General features: G+C 41.3%; 2 protein-coding genes across 5 annotated transcripts in view; one reads left to right on the plus strand and one right to left on the minus strand.

The window, feature by feature from the left end:
• Positions 1 to 2,946, plus strand: part of cblb (Cbl proto-oncogene B, E3 ubiquitin protein ligase) — a 150,832-nt gene extending 147,886 nt beyond the window's left edge. For all 3 annotated transcript variants that reach the window (XM_021563293.3, XM_021563294.3, XM_090200188.1), the window contains one exon: positions 879 to 2,946. In XM_021563293.3, coding sequence (XP_021418968.3) covers positions 879 to 1,138 — 260 coding nt within the window. In that variant the 3' untranslated portion in view covers positions 1,139 to 2,946. The remainder of the gene's footprint in view (positions 1 to 878) is intronic.
• Positions 2,947 to 3,130: 184 nt separating this feature from the next.
• The window catches only part of alcama (activated leukocyte cell adhesion molecule a), a 62,110-nt gene continuing 42,670 nt past the window's right edge, over positions 3,131 to 22,570 (minus strand). The window contains exons 6-16 of one of the 2 annotated variants that reach the window (XM_021563296.3): positions 22,150 to 22,320; positions 14,757 to 14,881; positions 14,321 to 14,453; positions 13,513 to 13,625; positions 12,926 to 13,052; positions 12,445 to 12,566; positions 7,928 to 8,057; positions 6,363 to 6,392; positions 5,460 to 5,574; positions 5,029 to 5,146; positions 3,131 to 4,854 (exon numbers count right to left, since the gene is read on the minus strand). In XM_021563296.3, the coding sequence (XP_021418971.1) occupies positions 5,062 to 5,146; positions 5,460 to 5,574; positions 6,363 to 6,392; positions 7,928 to 8,057; positions 12,445 to 12,566; positions 12,926 to 13,052; positions 13,513 to 13,625; positions 14,321 to 14,453; positions 14,757 to 14,881; positions 22,150 to 22,320 (1,151 nt within the window). In that variant the 3' untranslated portion in view covers positions 3,131 to 4,854; positions 5,029 to 5,061. The remainder of the gene's footprint in view (positions 4,855 to 5,028; positions 5,147 to 5,459; positions 5,575 to 6,362; positions 6,393 to 7,927; positions 8,058 to 12,444; positions 12,567 to 12,925; positions 13,053 to 13,512; positions 13,626 to 14,320; positions 14,454 to 14,756; positions 14,882 to 22,149; positions 22,321 to 22,570) is intronic. The other variant, XM_021563297.3, reaches the window with a different exon arrangement.

The raw sequence follows: 22,570 nt of genomic DNA on the forward strand, positions 1-22,570 counted from the left end.
TGGTCAAAACATATTGATACAACAGTAGCTAAGATGGGGAGAAGTCTGTCCATAATAAAGCACTGCTCTCCTTTCATAACAACAATATCAACAAGTCAGGTCCTACATGACCTAGTTTAGTCACATGTGTGGTCAGGTGCCACAAAGAAGGACTTGGGAAAATTACAACTGGACCAGAACATGGCAGCACGGCTAGCCCTTAAATGTTCACAGAGAGCTAACATTAATAATATGCATGTCAATCTCTCATGACTCAAACTACTTGTTTTCGTCAAAAATATTGACATGTTGATACTTCTTAAACTAATAAACTGTCTGTTTAAACTACTAGCACACAGGTCAGACACCCATACATAACCCACAAGACATGTCACCAGCGGTCTCTTCACAGTCCCCAAGTCCAGAACAGACTATGAGCCATGGCTACATGAAACTCTATTCCACTTCAAGTAACTCACGCAAACAGTAAAATCAGATTTTTTAAAAACCCGATTAAAAATACACCATATGGAACAGTGAGGGCTGTGAAACACACACATACAAACACACATAACATACAGACTATACACACGTGTACACCTGGATTGTGTTGTAGTAGGGTAGTGGCCAGAGGGCGCGCACACACTTAATGTATTGTGAAATCATTTGTAAAATGTATTTTAATGTTTCAAAATTGTATTATAGTGTATATTACTGCCGAGGAAGAGAAGCTGCTGCCTTGGCATAGTAAATAATAAATGCATATGCATGAATCTATTATTGATAATTATTTAAACTTTTTTGAATAGCTCTTAAAACCACTTATGCTAAAAGCCACTTGAAAGAAGCTTTTTACCTACCATTCATCCATTGACTTATCCATTCAATTTTCTTTGCAGTGGACGTAGATTATTTGCAGGCACCTGCCAGGCCGCCTAAGCCGCTCCCTCGGAAGACCCCTCCGGACATCCATCAGAGGAAGAATCATGGGCAGGACTCAGCCAGTGAGAGTACAGACGCCAAAATCGCCAAACTCATGGGAGAGGGCTATTCTTTCGAGGATGTGAAGAGGGCACTCATGATTGCTCAGAACAAAGTGGACGTGGCAAGGAACATTCTCAGAGAGTTTGCCTTAGTGGCCCCTAGACTCAAACTATAACTCTGAGAAGGGGACCCAAATAGGAGACAACTTGTGCCTCTGTGTGCGCTAGGGTAGAAGGAAAGGGCTTATTTTACCTTGTTATCCCTCGCTAGCTCGTTCTGACCAAAAAAAGATGGTAAGCTTGGAAAACGCTGATCCGTGGACTGCATTTTTCCACAGATCGGGAGTCCATCCACAACTATCTGTTCGAAGCTAAATCGAATCAGAGAGACAGAGAACAGAGTTTGTCTACCAGCATGTTAATCCTGTGAAGGAAAGAATTCAGGCGAGCTTTGCCAGTGCTGGCCTCTGCGTTACCCTTCTGCTCCTGCCACCACTGCTGCTGATCCCCCTCCCCACCTCCCAGCCTTTCATAATCAGCCAATCAGGGGTGGGGTGTCTGTAACAAACTGGCCTTGGCTTATGTTCTTCTATGTTTATTGCCATTGTTGCCTATGGTCCTTATTCCATCTGTCTCAAACACACCTAAAGACCCATCCATCTCTCTCAATCCCCTAATTCTCTCTCTATCCTTCTCTCTCCATCTCTCTGAGAGGTATTCTAGTGTGCAGTCCAGTAATGATGGTGTTCCTGGTGCCCTAGCTGAATTCTCTCCCTTAATGAGCTGCTGCAGTTGTTGTTGTTATAGGAAGAGGCTGGGAGAGGGAGGCTTTTGAGTGTTGTTATTGACTCCCAGAAGCTCCCAGGTCGGTAGCAGAGGCACCATTAAGCCACTCTGGAGGTCAACTATTACCTTCTCCACTTCCTTCCTCCAGAAGCAACCTGGCGGGACAGTAACATGACCCTTAACGGTTCCTCTCGTCTCAGAACCACAGGTGAAACCAGATGCAGCCTTGTGTGCGTGCATGTGCATACGTGTGTGTTTGTTTTGATTTCTTCAGTGAAAGACAACAACCTCACTGAAAGTATGTTAACTTGAGGGGGCACATGCATTCCCGAGACATTCCGCTCAAGGCACAAACCGTTATCAGTACACTTTTGCTCTTAGATTATTAAAAAACGTATTTGTTTTTTTATGTGAAAAAAATTAAGATAATGATACCACCGAGCCAATACCTTTGCGTTGACTGGTTCTACAAATTAATATACATTGTGTTGTTAGTGTTAGCCAATATTATTTTGAAATCCCGTTGTCCTTTTGTTGCCTAGTTATTATACGCTGAAATATGTAGACGCATTCCCACACAACCGGAGACAAACTGTACGTCCGAATTCCAGGGTGCATTGCTTTGACAAGGGTGTCTTTCAGAGAAAACCTCTGAGCAACTACACTGCTCCTAATGTGACTCTTGCGTCGTTAGCCACAATCAGGAATTTTAAAGGGCTTCAATTCGATATCAAGAGGAATGCCCCAAAAAGCCATTAATAACAAAGGAGGCATTTTCCCTTCACTCCCCTGTGTCAACTACCTATTACGGTACCAACCCTGGCTTTGTCAGTTTCCATACAATAACTGCATTATTTCTCCTCTCCTCTTCAAAGCTTCATTTTGCACTGGTCTAATTCTTTTTTCATCTTTAAACTTGAAAGTCTCAAACTGAACATGTTTTATTCCATCTGGTTCCTAAAAATGGAAGTGAAGTGGCCTTCATTAGGTTAGATGGGGAGGTTCTCTCATTCTGTTTCTCTCTCTCCTGCCATAAATTTTGTTTGATGAAAATGAATTGTGGAACGTGTTAAGCATTGTGATGTGTGCAATTAACTTATACATTATGAAAGCCTTCACTTCATGATTATTGTCATTGTTCAGTAATGAAAGTAACCAGTGATTTGTTTTGTTTAAAAAAAAAGTTTTTTTCATAAAAGCCAGTATTAACATGTCTTTCATTTTTTACATTTAACTGGGCAAGTCAGTTAAGAACAAATTCTTATTTACAATGACGGCCTACCCCGGCCAAACGACGCTGGCATAATATTGGAAGGTCTGACTTGAAGCTTAAATTTGCTGTGATTGTCTGACTTGAACATATATGAAACGTGTAACCAGTGTAGCTTTAATACATTTAATTTGCATAGCGCTTTTCATTACAGCAAGAATCTCAAACAACAAAACATGATGGAAATGTGGTTTTGTTTAAATTGGTGCTGACATACCTTGGAGAGAAAAAAACACTACTTAAAAATGTACACTTTATTCTCAACAAAAGTACAAAAACAAAATTCAGTATTCACAATACTTTTATGGCCTTCTCATCTTACCCTCTTTGGTTTCACTGACCTGATTATACTAAATTAACTAAATGCATGGAAACAACTTTCCTATCATACTTTCCTATCATCATCCTCACCGTTTCAATTACAGTCCTTCAGACCCTAAAAAGAAAACCAAAACACACAAAAATCTCTACTGTTTTTATACGCCTCTCTTTCCATGAAACTCATTCCACCATACAGTACATTTTCAACCGTTTAAATAATGCACGTTTGAGGTTGAAATCAGAATGTGGTGGTTCTAGTAAGCCGAAGTGCAGCTAACCTGACATGTCTCACACAGTATAAATAGAGCACAACACAAGCTGGACATTCACACCTGACGTATTTACAGTGAACCCCTTCAAACGGCAAAACAGAAACATGAATAAATACACTAGTAAATGGCCTTTCACTACAGTATGACACCGGAGACAACACCGTTTTAACTGACATCTGAGAGAGATGCACAATAAAATATATTAGTGTTATGACTATCTGATTGAACAGCTAAAAGAAGGGGCAACGTCAGCAGATTCATATGAATGCTCCATTTCTCACATTTATAACAGTTCACAACAACATGTGTAACTCAAGTCAGGCAAAACTTTTCAGAAAAACAAAAAAAGGTAGCTACATTTTTGTGCAGAACGGCTGGCAAATCTGACCTGCAAATGTCTTGCATGGTTACTCCATCAACCAATTAGATAAAAGTGAGCTGATTTTGCATTTTGTGGAGATGTTTGAGGCTAGCGTCATTCAGTTTATTGGTTCCAAACTTACACCGACAACCAACAGTCATAATATATATATATTATTCTGTATCTTAGAAATTGGGATGAGACATTTTCCTCACCTTATTTAGTTTGTAGCTAGTCAGTGAGACCCAATGGCTTACGCTAAGACAAGTTGCTCTAAAATAAAACTCGTAATTGTGATTCAGCCAATTTCTGATTGTCCAGCACAACAAAAAGTGTAACCCCAATAATTGAATTGGTGAGACTTGCAATTGGCCGCCACACTAAAAGAAGAATGTCCAGATATTTCCATTTGCCACTTTCCCCCAGGGGGATTACAAAGAACATTTAGGGGAGTAACAAAAAAAGGTGCAGCTTCAAAAAAAAAATTGAGTGCAAAGATTTGAAATGTAACCTCGAGGAACAGAAGGGTAACCGCAGTGTAGAGCAGCTAGCTCACCTAAAAAGTGTACAGTGAATTTGACATTATTTTACTAAATTAAAACAGGAAAAAAAAAAGAGAAGACATAAACCCACCACACCATCACAATACGCTAAACAATTGAGCATTCACCAGGAACACAAAAAGAAAATGAGAAGCAATCTTCAGTGCTGACTGAAAATCAATGAACACAAAATGTTTATCTTTTTTTCCTCTGAGACTGTGGGTGGGACTGTTAATCTGGATTAGGAAGCATTCTGCAATACATGCTGCTCATTTGGAAGCCAATCAAATGCCTGCGTTTCGGTGTCGTTCCAAAAGTCTAGGGCTCTTCTACTTATTTCCTGAAACAGAAATCAATGCACTCATTTTTAACAGGAAAATAATCAAGCATCGAACTGTATATTTGAGTCCTATAAAAACAAGATTTCTTATCAAAACAGAAAAACTTGTCTCGCCACCAACAAGGCAAGGTAAATGTCAAATTATATTTAAAAAATGATCAAGTCAGTGCATACCTTCTTCGTCTCTCGAGTACAGCCCGGCTGTCCCTACACCTTAGCATTGCACTCCTCCAGTTTCTTGCTCTCTTCGGACGTTCCGGCTTCCTTCTCTCCTGTTTTCCAGGTCCCTCGTCTGAAGAAGAGATTCACTTTACTTAAAACTCCTATTTTTATGTAATTCTTCCCTGATTGTAATATACTTATTACACTTTGGGCTAGACTTACTAAGCCAATGCACCAGGAGCAAAGTTTGCATTTACTTCAATGTCTTATACGTTCTCAATCTTTAATATACCTTTTTATTCTGCCCTCAACGTTTACGTCCCTCAAGATTTAGGTTTGTAAAAGATAAGTGCATATGCTTAATAAATCTGTCCCTTTTTGTTTTGGGCAGGAATATGATCATACTATACAACTAAAATATAATGATACGTGTAAGTGTGTACCTTGATTTCATAATGTAAAGCCAATAGAACAGCCCAACAAAAGCAGCAGCTATGATGAGCCCAACAACAATGAACACAATCAGTAAAGCCTGGTCCGAACTGTCATCCTGTGCCCCTACAAACAAAAACAACATGTCAAACAGTGCACCAGCAAAAACACTGTCTACTCTTTCTTTCTCACACACACAAAGATGAATAGTACTGTATGAGTGAGCAAGCAAAACTAAATGAAGATGTGGGAGCCATGTTTGTATGAGCACTACTGCTGTTAGTTTGGTTGTTTATGGGGATGACATTTGAGAAGGGTTTGTCATGCCGGGCTGTTCAATCCCCAAGAGCGTCAACAAAGCCATCCAAGGCTCCCGAGTGGCGTAGCGGTCTAAGGCACTGCATTTCAGTGCTAGAGGCGTCACTACAGACCCTGGTTTGATTCCAGGTGGTATCACAACTGGCCGTGATTGGGATCCCATAAATAAGAATTTGTTCTTAAGTGACTTGCCTAGTTAAATAAAAGGTTAAATCAATAAATAAAAGGCTCTCGGGAGTCTAGGTATCAGAAGATACAGTGTAATCCAGTACCAGATGCTTTCACCTCTACACAATAGTCAACAGGGTTGTTATCGCTTCAAATTAAGTAATACTCATAGAAAATGATGGGCTTTAAAAGGAAAAAATATATAATTCACACCAACCCTGGTAGTTGGTGGCCCTGTATGGTTCAGTTTGTGGATTGTGGGTTTGATTCCCAGGGCCACCCATTTGTAAAATGTATGTATGCATGACTAAGTCGCTTTGGATAACAGCGTCTGCTAAACGGTACCTATTATTATTATTTATTATATTAGTTGGGCAGCCATTTTCAAGCCAAATAATTCAAATTGGGGGGTTAGGGGGATATCTTACCTTTTCCTGGTATTTTTTCGTCCTTAATTACTGAAATCAGATATAAAATGAAATTAACTTCCAATTAATAATATACATTATTAATTATATATAGAAATTAAACTGGGTACTGTTTCCATGAGTTGAAAAGCAGAAAAACTGTAACAGCTGAAATTGCTATATAAAAAAGTCAAACAAACCCTAACCATTCCAAATCAGCCAGAAGAGTGTAGATTTGGTGAGCAAGCAAGTGGAAATTAGGCACTTTTATTTTGCTTTGTATACTCTAACAGTAGTCCATTTTGTCAGAAGTAGTGAGAAGGAAATGTAATGCAGCTTGACCCCGAGAGGAAGAGATAAGGGGGGACAGTCCAGCACCTTGACACCATAGAGATAGATAGAGGACTCATCTATTTATACAGTATGGGCAGTGCCATTGAGGTTACAACTCATAGGAATCCCCACCCAGTTGACTACATTGACTATTTTAAAATGGTGGAAGCCCTCGATGGCACTGCCCATGCTAAAACTGTCTTTTGGCCACTAGAGGCCTCTATCATTCTCTATGCTCGACAAAGACAAACCAAACCAAACTAAACCGATGCAGAGCAGAAAGAGAGACAGTGAAGGAAAGAGAGAGAAGGGATGAGAAAGGAACAGCCAATGGCACAATGTTCAGTGGATGAAGTTAATCTGTAAAGTCCAGCATTAGCCTTCAGCATACCTACCATGGTGACATTAATCTAATCATCTATGTTTAAAGAGCAAAAAAAAACAACATTTAAATTATACTTCGCTTTACTTGGCGGTTGTTGATTGGTTTTTACTTATTTACCCTCTGTATAGGCCAATGCATCTACAAATTGACAACCAAGGTAAGTGGAAAGTCATGTGACTTTTTCCACTTCTATCATCCCCAAATATCCAACATCATAGGGCCCCATAAAGCCCCCTTTACACAGGACTAGTATTACTATAGAACATCGGTTATGTAATTATTACCCCACCATGTCCGTTTTTCAAATGGACGATTCCCATGTGATTAGTTTCACTAAACTTTCACGTCACTAGCCTTCATTATGGATAAAGTCAAAATAAGAATGCATATCAATAAGAACCATGAACAGTTTACAGGCATTGAATTAACTGATGTATTATACTCTTTTAAAAGAGAAGTAGCCACGAGGAAAGTTGACATTCATCTGTAGGCTTGCACTAGTCAAGTGGGAAGGGTGTTGTGTAGGCAACTGTAAGTTAGCAGTTAAGAGGGAAGTGGGCTGTGATTAAGTGTTAGAGAGAAGTGACCAGGAGTTAGTGTAGGTACAGTACGCTACTGTAGGTTAGCAGTTAAGAGGGAAGTGGGCTGTGATTTAGTGTTAGAGAGAAGCAGTTACAGACAAGTGACCAGGAGTTAGTGTAGGTACAGTACGCTACTGTAGGTTAGCAGTTAAGAGGGAAGTGGGCTGTAATTTAGTGTTAGAGAGAAGCAGTTACAGACAAGTGACCAGGAGTTAGTGTAGGTACAGTACGCTACTGTAGGTTAGCATTTGGCACTTGTTAGCTGCAGTCGCCATAGGTGCACTCACAGGAGGAGACGTTGAGGGCCATGAAGTGATTTCCCAGCTTGTTGGTCGCAATGCAGGTGATGGTCAGGTTTCCTGTGGGCACCACCGTGATCTTGTGAGTTGCCTTGCCATTGATATAGGAATTCTCCTCCTGATAGAACAAAGCCATTTGGGGCGTTTAGAAGGAGCACACACAGGCATATGAACAAAAGTCCAACAATAGACCCTCGGTCACGCTTTTTCTAACATGTACACACGTATGCCTACACCACATTAAAACATACGCATTTAAACTTTTAACAAATGTCTAAATCTACAGCTGTGGTCAAATATATTGGCACCACAAATTAATAAAAAATGAAAAGCTTGAGTCAATAAGTATTCAACCCCTTTGTTATGGCAAGCCTAAAATAAGTTATGGAGTAAAAATGTGCTTCACAAGTCATGACTACCTACATGACTACCTCAACTCTGTACCCCACACATACAATTATAAGTAAGGTCCCTCAGTCGAACAGTGATTTTCAAGAAAAGTTTCAACCACAAAGACTAGTGATGTTTCCCAATGCTTTGCAAAGAAGGGCTCAAATTTAAAAAGCAGACATTGAATATCTATTTGAGCATAGTGAAGTTATTAATTACACTTTGCATGGTGTATCAATACACCCAGTCACTACAAAGATACAGGAGTCCTTACTAACTCAGTTGCTGGAGAGGAAGGAAACTGCTCTGGGATTTCACCATGCTTGGCTTGGCTCCATTCCGTTTCTTTTTTTTTATCCTGAAAAAGTCGCTACCTTGGAAAATAGTTAATAGAAGGTGTCTATTAGAGACGGGAGTGAAGAAATCTAAAACACCCTGGACACCGATGAGAGAGGTTTGGGAATAATAACTACTGATATGGTGACATATGGCCCGATTCTCCAAGCGGAGCTAGAGGATTTGCAATGTCAATGCTTGTCTGCATTTCCTGAAACAGAAATGAATTGAACTAAACTGTTGTTCTGATCTGTCCTCTCTTGAGGTTATCATGGAAGGTGATGTCAGATCGCGTCTTAATGCATGGTAGGAATAATTTGACCACAAACAAACAGTGTATGTGAACCTCAAAACCCTCCCTAACCGGCTGAAGAAAGAGCAACAAAGGCATTCAATGCGACAGTGACTTTTAACTCTCCCATCTGAGTCTGAGCCAAAACTGGGTACAGTCGGCAGTAGTGCTGAGACCGCGCGTATGGAGTCAGTGTGGAGAGAGATAATGGCTCAGGTGAGAGACTTGTGTACGTGGGAGAAACGGATGTATCCATTTGGATATTGAAATCGGGACATGATCAAGGGCCATCAAATGTGACAGGCAAAAGCTATATGTGCCGTTGGGAAGATGAACTGTAACGCTATCCGAAGAAGACACGCTAGAATGATAAGTGCTGGGAGGGGGGGGGGGGGGGGGGGGGGGGGGTTGGTCTACACACGGCAAACAATTTAGACTAAGAGTGCATTGAGATACCGATCTTTCATTACCAGGCCACTCGCGACAGGAAAACAGGGACAAAGGGGGGTTGTAATGAGAAGAGTTATTGCTTTTATAAAAGGTTCCTTTTATAAATGTACCTTCTAACCGGGATGATGTGTGCCAGGTTGAGAAGCTGGAATCTGAGTCATACTCAAAGTAAGCACTAAGGACTGGCATTCTAAATTTGGGTTGGATCATTTATAAAATGTTTTAGTTATGATTCGGATACAGCGAGAGAGACTTGCTTTCATACGATGAGAGGTGGGGGCACTGCTAAAAGTTATTAGGCCTAGGGAGGCTCCAGAAACCTTATCTCTATCTCTCCTCCGACAGGGAGGTTATTAGAGAACTCACTGGATGATAGCTTGGGTCAACCATGAAGGTTTTATTTTGTTCTCTTTTGTTTTACTATGTCATCAGAATGTTTATGTTAAATCACATCGATGCATAGAGATGGCTGGATGACGCGGTATAATTCATTGCATACACGGCTCATAGTCTGTGTTTTGTAACAACACCCAAGGATGAAAATGAAGGAGACGGCATGGGAGACCAGCATAACATGGGTATAGAACATAACGGATGGACGGTTCTTTCCCAGTTTTAGTTGCATCAAGGGTAGTGTGAAGTTACTAAAACATGTACTTTTGTTCTCTTTCCTTTTCAAGTCAATATGTTTTTAGGTTCCGTGGAACATCAGAGTGATCATTGTTCCAGAGGAGGGACTGATGTATGTTGACTAACTGATTTGAGAATGTGTTAGTATGTTTATAACTGTAGAAGTGCATTAGGAGTAGTGACTAGTGTGTTATGGGTTAGATGGAATGATATGTGTGTAAATGTATCTGTAGCAGGAGGTGAGGTACACATGAGGCCTGTGTTTGAGACAGAATGTTTACATAAGGTTGTTACGTGGGATGGAACGTGACTGCGGTGGAGATCTGTGGGGGCTCATAAATTAAGGTTGTGGTGATAGTCTGGGAATGATACCACTATGTAGATTGTTACAGGAGATAGCTCATAGGAGAGGGAGGACAGCTAACTGTGCACAATATAGGGACTATTATAAAGTGAAATTGAACATTACTCATACCCAGATCATGGTGAGTAGAAGAGATAGTGGTGGCATTTCAGACACTATGATAAGATTTCAAGACAACTGTGACTCAGAGTTTTGTTAGAAATTGGAAGAATATCCAACCTAACAGCCAGCGAACACTTGACAGATTACATGCAGTAGTTATTCTCATGGCAGTCGCTGTAGGGACAGTAATTGAAGGAGGTTATAGTCATGGGCCATGTTAGTAGTAGCAGGGGTTACTTTAGTAGCATTGTAGGGATATCAGTTTATGAGGACTCATGCCACATGGATGGGTAAGGGTTGGAGAGAAGGAGGAGTGCATCTAAATTGGAGTATATATACTTGTGTTGGTGGAAACATGTTTTGTCTGGGAGAATAAACTTGGTTAAACTTTCATAGTGCCCGTTGAGGTTTTTACTCTGAAAATTAGAACCTAACAGTACCTTGTTGCAAACAGGATGCATGTTTTGGAATATTTATATTCTGTACAGGCTTCCTTCTTTTCACTCTGTCAATTAGGTTAGTATTGTACAGTAACTACAAAGTTTTGATCCATCCTCAATTTTCTCCTATAACAGCCTTTAAACTCTAACTGTTTTAGTCACCTCTTTGGCAACTCTTTGGCAACTGAGTTAGGAAGGACACCTGTATCTTTGTAGTGACTAACAATAGTTGCCCTTCTTTGGGGCGGCAGGTAGCCTAGTGGTTAGAGCCTTGGGCCAGTGATCGAAAGGTTGTTAGATTGGAGATTCTGCTTATGAAGAAGGCAGTTAACCCACTGTTCCTAGGCAGTCATTGTAAATAACAAATTGTTCTTAACTAAGGTTAAAAAAAAAAGGTTTTAACAAAAATTGCGAGGCATTGGAAAACCTCCCAGGGATTTGTGGTTGAATCTATGTTTAAAATTCACTGCTCGACTGAGGGACATTACGGATAATTGTATGTGGCGGGCACAGAGATGAAAAAATCATGTTAAACACTATTACACAGTGAGTCCATGCAACTTAATATGTGACTTGTTAAGCAAATTGTTAGCCTAAATAAGTTCAGGAGTAAGGGGTTGAATACTTATTCACTCAAGATTTGAGCTATTCGTTTTATATTAATATGTAAAAATTAAGAAAAACATAATTCCACTTTGACATTACAGTGTTTTGTGTGTAGGCCAGTGACAAAAAAATCTAAATGTAATTCATTTTAAATTCAAGCTGTAACAACAAAATGTGAAAAAAACATTAAGGGGTGGGTATACTTCTGGGGGCACTGTATTTCATTTTTGTCAGTAATGATACCAGAGTCTGACACATCTTGCTTATCATATCATATACACTGAAAAATATATAAACACAACATGTAAAGTGTTGGTCCCATGTTACAAGAGCTGATATAAAGATCCCAGAAATTGTCCATATGCACAAAAAGCTTGTTTCTCTCAAATGTTGTGCACAAATTTGTGGTCCATGCACCTGAGGTGTGGCATTTCAAGAAGCGGACTAAACAGCATGATCATTACACAATTGCACCTTGTGCTAGGGACAATAAAATGTGCAGTTTTGTCACCCAACACAATGCCACAGATAACTCAAATCTTTGAAATTGTTGCATGTTGAATTTATATTTTTGTACAATATGATATAATAAGCGAGTTGTGTCAGACTCTGTGGCCTTGTGGTTAGAGTGTATGTCCAGAGATTGAAAAGTTGGGGATACGATCCCCGGCCGAGTCGTACCAAAGACTTTAAAAATGGGACCTGATGCCTCTTTTCTTGGCACTAGCGGTCCTGTACATCAAGCTGCCTCATGCTACAGAAACAAGAGATAGGCTCCTGCCCCTATGGGCCGTTTTGTCTCAGACAAGGCTTCCTTACCGGCTTCACTTAGTGGGACATCACTACAGAGGCACAAGCGTGTCTGTAAATTACAAAACACACACGGCAGACTTACATTTGTGCCGTTGACGCTCCACTGGACACTGGGCCGGGGCACACCCTCGGCCTCGCAGGTCAGAACTTTGTGTCTGCCATCCTCGCTATGGTGCTCGGTCATCTTCTTGATGACTGGTGTGCCTGTTGGACACACAGCACCAGGTTGGTTGTGCACAGCTTACTGAATGACTTGCTTTCAGTTCAGTCCCAGAAAGTGGTTAAATGTTGAGATGTCACCACAAGTTCTGTTGTGTAAATTGACTTACAGCATATGGCTCATTTACATGACAATAACATTTTAGACACCATAGCATTTCTATAATTTTCAATAGTGCCTATCTTTCCATTTTTGGCACTGAGGCATACAGTTGAAACTTCATAACAGATTGACATTAGGCCACCTTCGAGGCCTGAAAACATGTGAGAGATCAATCACTCAAACTGGAGGCAATGTGAACCTGGGAACCAATATCAAAGAGGGAGAGAAAAGGGATGCGCACCTTCTACTACCAGTTGGAAGGACTGGCTGCGCTTGATGCCTGCAACGGACACCTCACAAACGTAGAACCCTGCATCAGCGTACGTCACATTGTCAAACCTAGGCGTTTCGTCCAGCTTTCTGTTGTCCTGGTAGAGTGAAGTGAACCCAGACTCATTAGATCAAGCAACAGTCAAATCCTGGCTTATACACACATTTACTTCATATATGCAGTATGTCACTGGGCATAATCATGGGTAGTATTCGAAACTCACTGCGTTGTCTTTTTGTTTTAAATGTTAATTAGGGCTCGATTCAATCCATATCGCGGAAGATCCGTGCTATAGGGTGATTAAATTTAAAGGCAATATTCCCAAGCATTCACGGTAACGCTGTATATGTCAGCTCAATCAGAAAGGACCTTTTCGTTTCAATCACACTACACCGTGGATCTTCCGCGACACAGATTGAATGAAGACCTTTTTTGGGGGGCAATTTGAATACTGCAAAGGCTGTTTTGTCGACAGAAGATGCCATTGTTAGTATGATGTTATTGGATTTCAGTAACTATTCAGCCTTCTAGCAAAATGTTTTTTTTTATTTTTTTACCTTGGTCCATGACACTTTAGCATCGCCGGAGGCGTCCTGCTCCATTTTCACCAGCAAGGTGTCCCTGACCATCTTAAGGACCTTTCCTGTTGGGCTGAGACTGAGATCCAAGTCTAGGGGAGAGGAGAGAGAGAGAAGGATTGTTCAGAGTTCCTGTACACTCATTTTTTTGTGTGCCTATCACTGGTAACAAAGCCCCCACAAAACCGCAGAGGTTATGGGTTCACGTCCCAGTGCCATTTTGAACTAAGGCCCTTTTGAACTAAGAACTAAACACACCTCAGAAGAAGTGAGTGAGTGAGTGAGTGAGTGAGTGAGTGAGTGAGTGAGTGAGTGAGTGAGTGAGTGAGTGAGTGTCTAACTATTCTTGTGGGGACCAGAAGTCCCAAAATTTGACCAACTGGGGATATTTTGTTGGTCCCCACAAGGTCACATGCTATTTCTAGGGGGTTTAAAGTTAAGGTTAGAATTAGTATTAGGATTAGAATTAGGTTTAGGGTTAATTTTAGGGTTAAGGTTTGGCGCTAGAGTTAGGTTTAGGGTTAAGGTTATTAGTTCTTCCCACTGCCCACCCAAACTGCACTCCCCTCCCAGCTAATCCTCTTGAAGATATATTTGATTACCTTCCCTTGCTCCTGTGACTTCATTTACAGTGGATAAAGGAGCTTGTTAAGAAAGTGCAAAATAAATATTGAAACACTGAAGATGTTGTCTGCCCACTCCTTTCAAGTCTCAGCGAGAGCTCACAACACTATCCTTGAAGCTTTGTTTAAATCCACAGTGCAACAATTATGTTGTCTATACTCACAGCTCACGACAACCTTTTCCGAGGCCTCCATTTTGTCATCGTCGACCAGCGAGCACTTGTAGTCTCCGGTGCTGTTGCGCGTAACGGCAGTCAGAGTGAAGGTGTCGGAATCTTTCACCGTCACTTTCTGGCCCTGTTGAGGGTAGGGGGAAAGGTTTGCATTGTGTTACCACACCAAAAGTGACAGGCAGACAGCCACTAGTGAAAGAAAGTAGAGGGACAAGGAGTGGTGAGGGAAAGAGGAAGAAGGAGTGGAGAGATACAGGGAGAGGTGGGTGAAGGATGGTTAAGGTAACGGTGACAGATTCTGTCACAAACAGTGGGGTACTGTCCACATGGCTTGGCCCCACATAATTAAATTGAACCCAGAGATTTTCTATATAAATATTGGTATCTCAATCCTTGATTCCCCCAGACACTACAGAGGGAAACCTGCCTTGATGCTGAAGTAGAAGCTGGTTGGAGGGGGGTTGCCGTCCGCATTGCACTTCAACGTCACGTTGTCGCCCTCTCTGATGGGAGCCTTCGCCAGCACCTGGAGGCTCAACTTCTCTGTTGGATCTAAAAGCCAGATTCAGAGAGGTATAAAGGGAGTGGAGAGACCAGAGAGAGAGAAAAAAGAGAGATAGACAGAGTAAGGATAGAGAAAGAGAGAGGGGAAGAGAAAGATAGATTGAATAGCCCCCGCGATATGCAACTTTTCAGGGAAGTCAGGAACCAATATACAGTCAGTTAGGACCGCCAAGGCTAGCTTTTTCAAACAGAAATTTGCATCATGTAGCACTAATTCCAAAGAGATTTGGGACACCGTAAAGTCCATGGAGAATAAGAGCACCTCCTCCCAGCTGCCCACTGCACTGAAGTTAGGAAATGCTGTCACCACCGATAAATCTACGATAATCGAGAATTTCAAGAAGTATTTTTCTACGGATGGCCATGCTTTCAACCTGGCTACCCCTATCCCGACCAACAGCTCTGCACCCACCGCAGCAACTTTCCCAAGACCCCTGCTTCACCTTCACCCAAATCCAGATAGCTGATGTTCTGAAAGAGCTGGAAAATCTGGATCCCTACAAATCAGCTGGGCTAGACAATCTGGACCCTCTCTTTCGAAAATGATCCGCCAAAATTGTTGCAACCACTATTACTAGCCTGTTCAACCTCTCTTTCGTATCGTCTGAGATTCCCAAAGATTGGAAAGCTGCGCGGTCATCCCCCTCTTCAAAGGGGGAGACAATCTAGACCCAAACTTCTGCAGACCTATATCCATCCTGCCCTGCCTTTCTAAAGTCTTCGAAAGCCAAGTTAACAAACAGATCACCGACCATTTCGAATCCCACCGTTCCTTCTCAACTATGCAATCTGGTTTCCGAGCTGGTCATGGGTGCACCTCAGCCACGTTCAAGGTCCTAAACGATATCATAACCGCCATAGATAAAAGACGGTACTGTGTAGCCGTTTTCATCGACCTGGCCAAGGCTTTCGACTCTGTCAATCACTGCATTCTTATCGACAGACATAATAGCCTTGGTTTCTCAAATGACTGCCTCGCCTGGTTCACCAACTACTTCTCAGATAGAGTTCAGTGTGTCCAATCGGAGGGCCTGTTGTCTGGACCTCTGGCAGTCTATGGGTGTGCCACAGGGTTCAATTCTCGGGCCTACTCTTTTTCTGTATTTATCAATGATATCGCAATGTAATGTAATTTACAAAATAACACTCTACTCAGCCAATTGGATGTAGTCTATCACATTGCCATCCGTTTTGTCACCAAAGCCCCATATACTACCCACCACTGCGACCTGTATGCTCTCGTTGGCTGGCCCTCGCTACATAGTCGTCGTCAAACCCACTGGCTACAGGTCATCTAAGTTTTTGCTAGGTAAAGTCCCGCCTTAGCTCACTGGTCTCCTTAGCAACACCCACCCGTAGCACGCGCTCCAGCAGGCATATTTCACTGGTCATCCCCAAAGCAAACACTTTCTTTGGCCGCCGTTCCTTCCAGTTCTCTGCTGACAATGACTGGAAAGAATTGCAAAAATCACTGAAGCTGGAGAATTATATCTCCCTCACTAACTTTAAGCATCAGCAGTCAGAGCAGCTTACCGAATACTGTACCTGTACACAGCCCATTAATAAATAGCACACCCAACTACCTCATCCCCATATTGCTATTTTTTGTTGTTGTTGCTCTTTTGCACTCCAGTATCTCTACTTGCACATTATCATCTGCACATCCATCACTTCAGTGTTAATGCTATTTTGTAATTATTTTGCCACTATGGCCTATTTATTGCCTTACCGCCCTAACCTTACTACATTTGCACACACTGTACATAGATTTTTCTATTGTGTTTTTGACTGTACGTTTGTTTATCCCATGTGTAACTCTGTGTTGTTTTTGTCGCACTGCTTTGCTTTAACTTGGCCAGGTTGCAGTTGTAAATTAGAACTTGTTCTCAACTGGCCTACCTTGTTAAATAAAGGTGAAATAATAAAAAAAATCATCAATGTAAGCCTACTAGAAAGTGTGCCCTCAGGCCTGGAGGGAAGCAAAAGTCATTCCTCTACCGAAGAATAGTAAAGCCCCCTTTACTGGCTCAAATAGCCGACCAATCGGCTTGTTACCAACCCTTAGTAAACTTCTGGAAAAAATGGTGTTTGACCAGATACAATTTCACAGTAAACAAATTGACACCAGACTTTCAGCAAGCTTATAGGGAAGGACAATCAACAAGCACATAACTTACACAAATGACTGATGATTGTCTGAGAGAAATTGATGATAAATCTATTGTGGGGGCTCTTGTTAGACTTCATGGCGGCTTTTGACATTATCGATAATAGTCTGCTGCTGGAAAAACGTATGTGTTATGGCTTTACACACCCTGCTATAATGTGGATAAAGAGTTACTTGTCTAACAGAACACAGAGGGTGTTTTTTAATGGAAGCCTCTCAAACATAATCCAGGTAGAATCAGAAATTCCCCAGGGTAGCTGTTCGGGCCACTTGCTTTTTCAATCTTTTCTAACGACATTCGACTGGCATTGAGTAAGGCCAGTGTGTCTATGTATGCAGATGACTCAACACTATACATGTCAGCTACTACAACGACTGAAATGACTGCAACACTTAACAAAGAGCTGCAGTTAGTTTCAGAATGTGTAGCGAGGAATAAGCTAGTCCTTAATATCTCCAAAACTAAAAGCATTGTATTTGGCCTAAATCATTCACTAAACCCTAAACCTCAACTACGTCTCGTAATTGTTAATGTGGAAAATGTGCAAGTTGAGGTGACTAAACTGCTTGGAGTAACCCTGGATTGTAAACTGTCATGGTCAAAACATATTGATACAACAGTAGCTAAGATGGGGAGAAGTCTTTCCATAATAAAGCGCTACTATGCCTTCTTAACAGCACTATCAACAAGGCAGGTCCTACAGGCTCTAGTTTTGTCACACCTGGACTACTGTTCAGTCGTGTGGTCAGGTGCCACAAAGAGGGACTTGGGAAAATTGCAGTTGGCTCAGAACAGGGCAGCACTGCTGGCCCTTAAAAGTACACGGAGAGCTAACAATGATATGCATGTCAAATCTCTCATGACTCAAAGTGGAAGAGAGATTGACTTCATCATTACTTGTTTTTGTAAGAGGTGTTGACAAGCTGAATGTACCAAGCTGTCTGTTTAAAATACTAGCACACATGCATACCCCACAAGACGTCTCTTCCCAGTACCCAAGTCTAGAACAGACTATGGGAGGCGCACAGTACTAAACTCAGCAAAAAAATGTACATCCCTTTTTCAGGACCCTATCTTTCAAAGATAATTCGTAAAAATTAAAATAACTTCACAGATCTTCATTGTAAAGGGTATAAGTATTGTTTCCGATGCTAGTTCAATGAACCATAAACAATTAATGAACATGCACCTGTGGAACGGTCGTTAAGACACTAACATCTTACAGACGGTAGGCAATTAAGGTCACAGTTATGATAACTTAGGACACTAAAAGAGGCCTTTCTACTGACTCTGAAAAACACTAAAAGAAAGATGCCCACGGTCCCTGCTCATCTGCGTGAACGTGCCTTAAGCATGCTGCAACGAGGCATGAGGACTGCAGATGTGGCCAGGGCAATAAATTGCAATGTCCGTACTGTGAGACGCCTAAGACAGCGCTACTGGGAGACAGGACGGACAGCTGATCGTCCTCGCAGTGGCAGACCACATGTAACAACACCTGCGCAGGATTGGTACATCTGAGCATCACACCTGCGGGACAGATACAGGATGGCAACAACAACTGCCGAGTTACACCAGGAACGCAGAATCCCTCCATCAGTGCTCAGACTGTCCGGAATAGGCTGAGAGAGGCTGGACTGGCTTGTAGGCCTGTTGTAAGGCAGGTCTTCACCAGACCACCGACAACAACGTCGCCTATGGTCACAAACCCACCGTCGCTGGACCAGACAGGACTGGCGAAAAAATGCTTTTCACTGACGAGTCACGGTTTTGTCTCACCAGGGGTGATGATCGGATTCACGTTTATCATCGAAGGAATGAGCATTACACCGAGGCCTGTTCTCTGGAGCGGGATCGATTTGGAGGTGGAGGGTACGTCATTGTCTGGGGTGGTGTGTCACAGCATCATAAGACTGAGCTTGTTGTCATTGCAGGCAATCTCAACCCTGTGCGTTACAGGGAAGACATTCTCCTCCCTCATAGGGTACCCTTCCTGCAGGCTCATCCTGACATGACCCTCCAGCATGACAATGCCACCAGCCATACTACTTGTTCTGTGCGTGATTTCCTGCAAGAAAGGAATGTCATTGTTCTGCCATGGCCAGTGAAGGGCCCGGATCTCAATCCCATTGAGCATGTCTGGGACCTGTTGGATCGGGGGGTGAGGGCTAGGGCCATTCCCTCCAGAAATGTCCGGGAACTTGCAGGTGCCTTGGTGGAAGAGTGGGGTAACATCTCACAGCAAGAACTGCAATACTTAATGCAGCTGGTGGCCACACCAGATACTGACTTACTTTTGATTTTGACTCCCCCTTCTTTGTTCAGGGACACATTATTTCATTTCTGTTAGTCACATGTCTGTGGAACTTGTTCAGTTTATGTCTCAGTTGTTGAATCTTGTTATGTACATACAAATATTTACACATGTTAGGTTTGCTGAAAATAAACGCAGTTGACAGTGAGGACGTTTCTTTTTTTGCTGAGTTTACATAGAGCAATGACTACATCGAACTCTATTCCACATCAGGTAATTGATGCAAGCAGTAGAATCAGATTTTAAAAAGCAGGTAAAAATACATACACCTTATGGAACAGCGGGGACTGTGAAGAGACACACACAGGTATGGACACATGCATACACATACAATGTGATATTGTTGTATGGTGGTATTGAACATTTTGTGTTGTGGACATGTGGTGGTGTAAGGATGTTATATGATGGACTGTTTTATCTTTAGCTCATTCAGTACAAACATAGTTCACTGTTTTTTATTTTGTTTTATATTTAATGTGGGTGCTTTGGTGTGTTTGGACCCGCAGGAAGAGTAGCTGCTGGGGATTCCTAATAAATAGAAATACTTGACAAGACTGAATCCAAACATTACACTGTTGATTTTATGTGCATTTTACATTTACTGTACTTTTCACACACAACAAGTACACATTTTTTTATTTTATTCTTAAAACATGTCTAGTCTATCTATCGATGTGTATACAGGATGTGTTATGGCGCCAGAGAACTGCCACAAAGAGTAGAACCAGCGCACCTACTTTTGACCATTAGATGTTCAATGTGTCTTTTGAAAGGAATATTTAAGAAGGAATAGTTTCACCATATTAAAACAGTTCAGTTCAAGGTTGACCTTAAAATGAGGGACATGAATCACTAATAAATCATGATCTTGAGAAATAACTTAGTCAAAGCAATGAAATAGTATTTTTGGGGGTTAGTGGCTTAAAATCTTCCTGTAAGTCACAGAGAATGCACAAAAATGTATTGAATTTTCCATGTGGTCTATATTAAAGGGTACTTACATTTCATATAACAGGATTTTAAAATGCAATATTGGTGCATAATTTCTACTTAACATATCAAAAGGTATGCAAAGGCGCTCGTTTCATGGAACAACCCAGTACACGTAAAGTTCTCCCCATTGAACATTGGTTGCAATGCTCATAATATGACAAATGAATAAACAAACTTGACGAGAGCATGCACATGAAAGACATGGGGTCACTACATGATGTAGGGGCCACTACTGATAATGTATCATGTTTGTAGTCATTGTTGTAGTCATTTAAATGCATGTTAGTGCTTTTGGTATGTGCCAAGCACAATAAAAGGGCATTTTGGCAAAATATATTGTTGCGGCGGCAGCATATTAAAGGCCTTGGATGCGTGGCTTGTTGGGGAGCGTGGCTTTATCTTAGTGCTTTTTGGCATCCCATGAGACGGATTGTCTCGCCAGTTAATGTGTAATGTTGTGTTCTGAGGTTAAAGTTCAAGGTTGTACACTGACAGTTCTGTACTCTTAAATGTTATTTATTAACTAGGCAAGTCAGTTAAGAACAAATTCTTATTTAGAATGACAACCCACTGTTCCTAGGCTAAGTTCCTTCTTCAGGGGCAGAAAGTCAGATTTCTACCATGTCTGCTTGGGGATTTGATCTAGCAACCTTTTGGTTACTGGCTCAACGCTCTAACCACTAGGCTACCTACCGCCCCCTAATGTACTTGTCCTCTTGCTCAGTTGTGCACCGGGGCCTCCCACTCCTTTCTATTCTGGTTAGAGACAGTTTGCGCTGTTCTGTGACGGGAGTGGTACACAGCGTTGTACGAGATATTCAGTTTCTTGGCAATTACTCACATGAAATGGCCTTCATTTCTCAGAACAAGAATAGACTGAAGAGTTTCAGAAGAAAGTTTTGTTTCTGGCCATTTTGAGCCTGTAATCGAACCCACAAATTCTGATGCTCCAGATACTCAACTAGTCTAAAGAAGGCCAGTTGTATTGCTTCTTTAATCAGAACAATAGTGTTTTCAGCTGTGCTAACATAATTGCAAAAAGGTTTTCTAGTGATCAATTAGCCTTTTAAAATGATAAACTTGGATTAGCTAACACAACGTGCCATTGGAACACCGGTGTGATGGTTGCTGATTATGGGCCTCTACACCTATGTAGATATTCCATTAAAAATCAGCCGTTTCCAGCTACAATAGTCATTTACAACATTAACAATGTCTACACTGTATTTCTGATCAATTAGGTGTTATTTTAAAAATTGACAAAAAAAATTGCTTTTCTTTCAAAAACAAGGACATTTCTAAGTAAACCCAAACGTTTTAACGGTAGTGTATATTGATAAATACATGTGAAAATATATTCTTTAATGCATTTCAGAAAACATTTTTGAAATACATTAAATACTTTTTGGGATGCAGTTAACATATACTGTGATATAAATTGTACGTACAATTATGTATTTTAAATACATTCAATAATGTATTAAATAGTTTTGAAAAGATACATTATCTGTCCGATTTTAAATACTTCACATGTAACCTAAAGACATTAATCTAAACATATATTTTTTTTTCTTCTACCGTATGGGTCTTTTCCCATTATACTCAATTTTCGTCCATTTTGTTCCTACTGGATACGTCCAAGGGCTGTAGGTTTGATTAAAGCATGTGCTGAATATCCTAAAACAGACTATATTAATACATGATTATCACTCATTCTGTGACAGGTTCATGTACATCTACTGCAGGTCAAAGACCTCCAGGGGGCAGTGTGGTCCACTCACAGTGAATGATGAAGGTCTCGGGAGCGGACACCTGTGTTTCCAGGCTGTGTTTGGCGGTGCAAGTGAATTTGGCTCCCACGTCGCTTTTCACCGCTGTGTACTGCAGACCGGACGTGGTAGTGGACAGGCCCGTCGACGGATCCATCTTCACACTGGGCGTGATGATGATGGCTGAGAGTGCAAACAAACAGAGCAAACAAATAAGAGGATGAGTCACTCACTGGTGGTAAGAGTTGTCACGGTCAGAAGAGGAGAGACAGATGAAGCAAATGACAGTCTAAAGGTGAAGTGTATCAATATGGGATAGCCTGAATCCAGACTGAGATTTACAACTGTCAATAGGTGGTGAATATTTTATCCTATTAATTTCGTATGTACAGTGCATTCGGAAAAGTATTCAGACCCCTTGACCTTTTCCACC

This window comes from Oncorhynchus mykiss, chromosome 15, assembly GCF_057628025.1.
Source record: "Oncorhynchus mykiss isolate SJ-2025 chromosome 15, ASM5762802v1, whole genome shotgun sequence".
NCBI classification, from domain to species: Eukaryota; Metazoa; Chordata; class Actinopteri; order Salmoniformes; family Salmonidae; genus Oncorhynchus; species Oncorhynchus mykiss.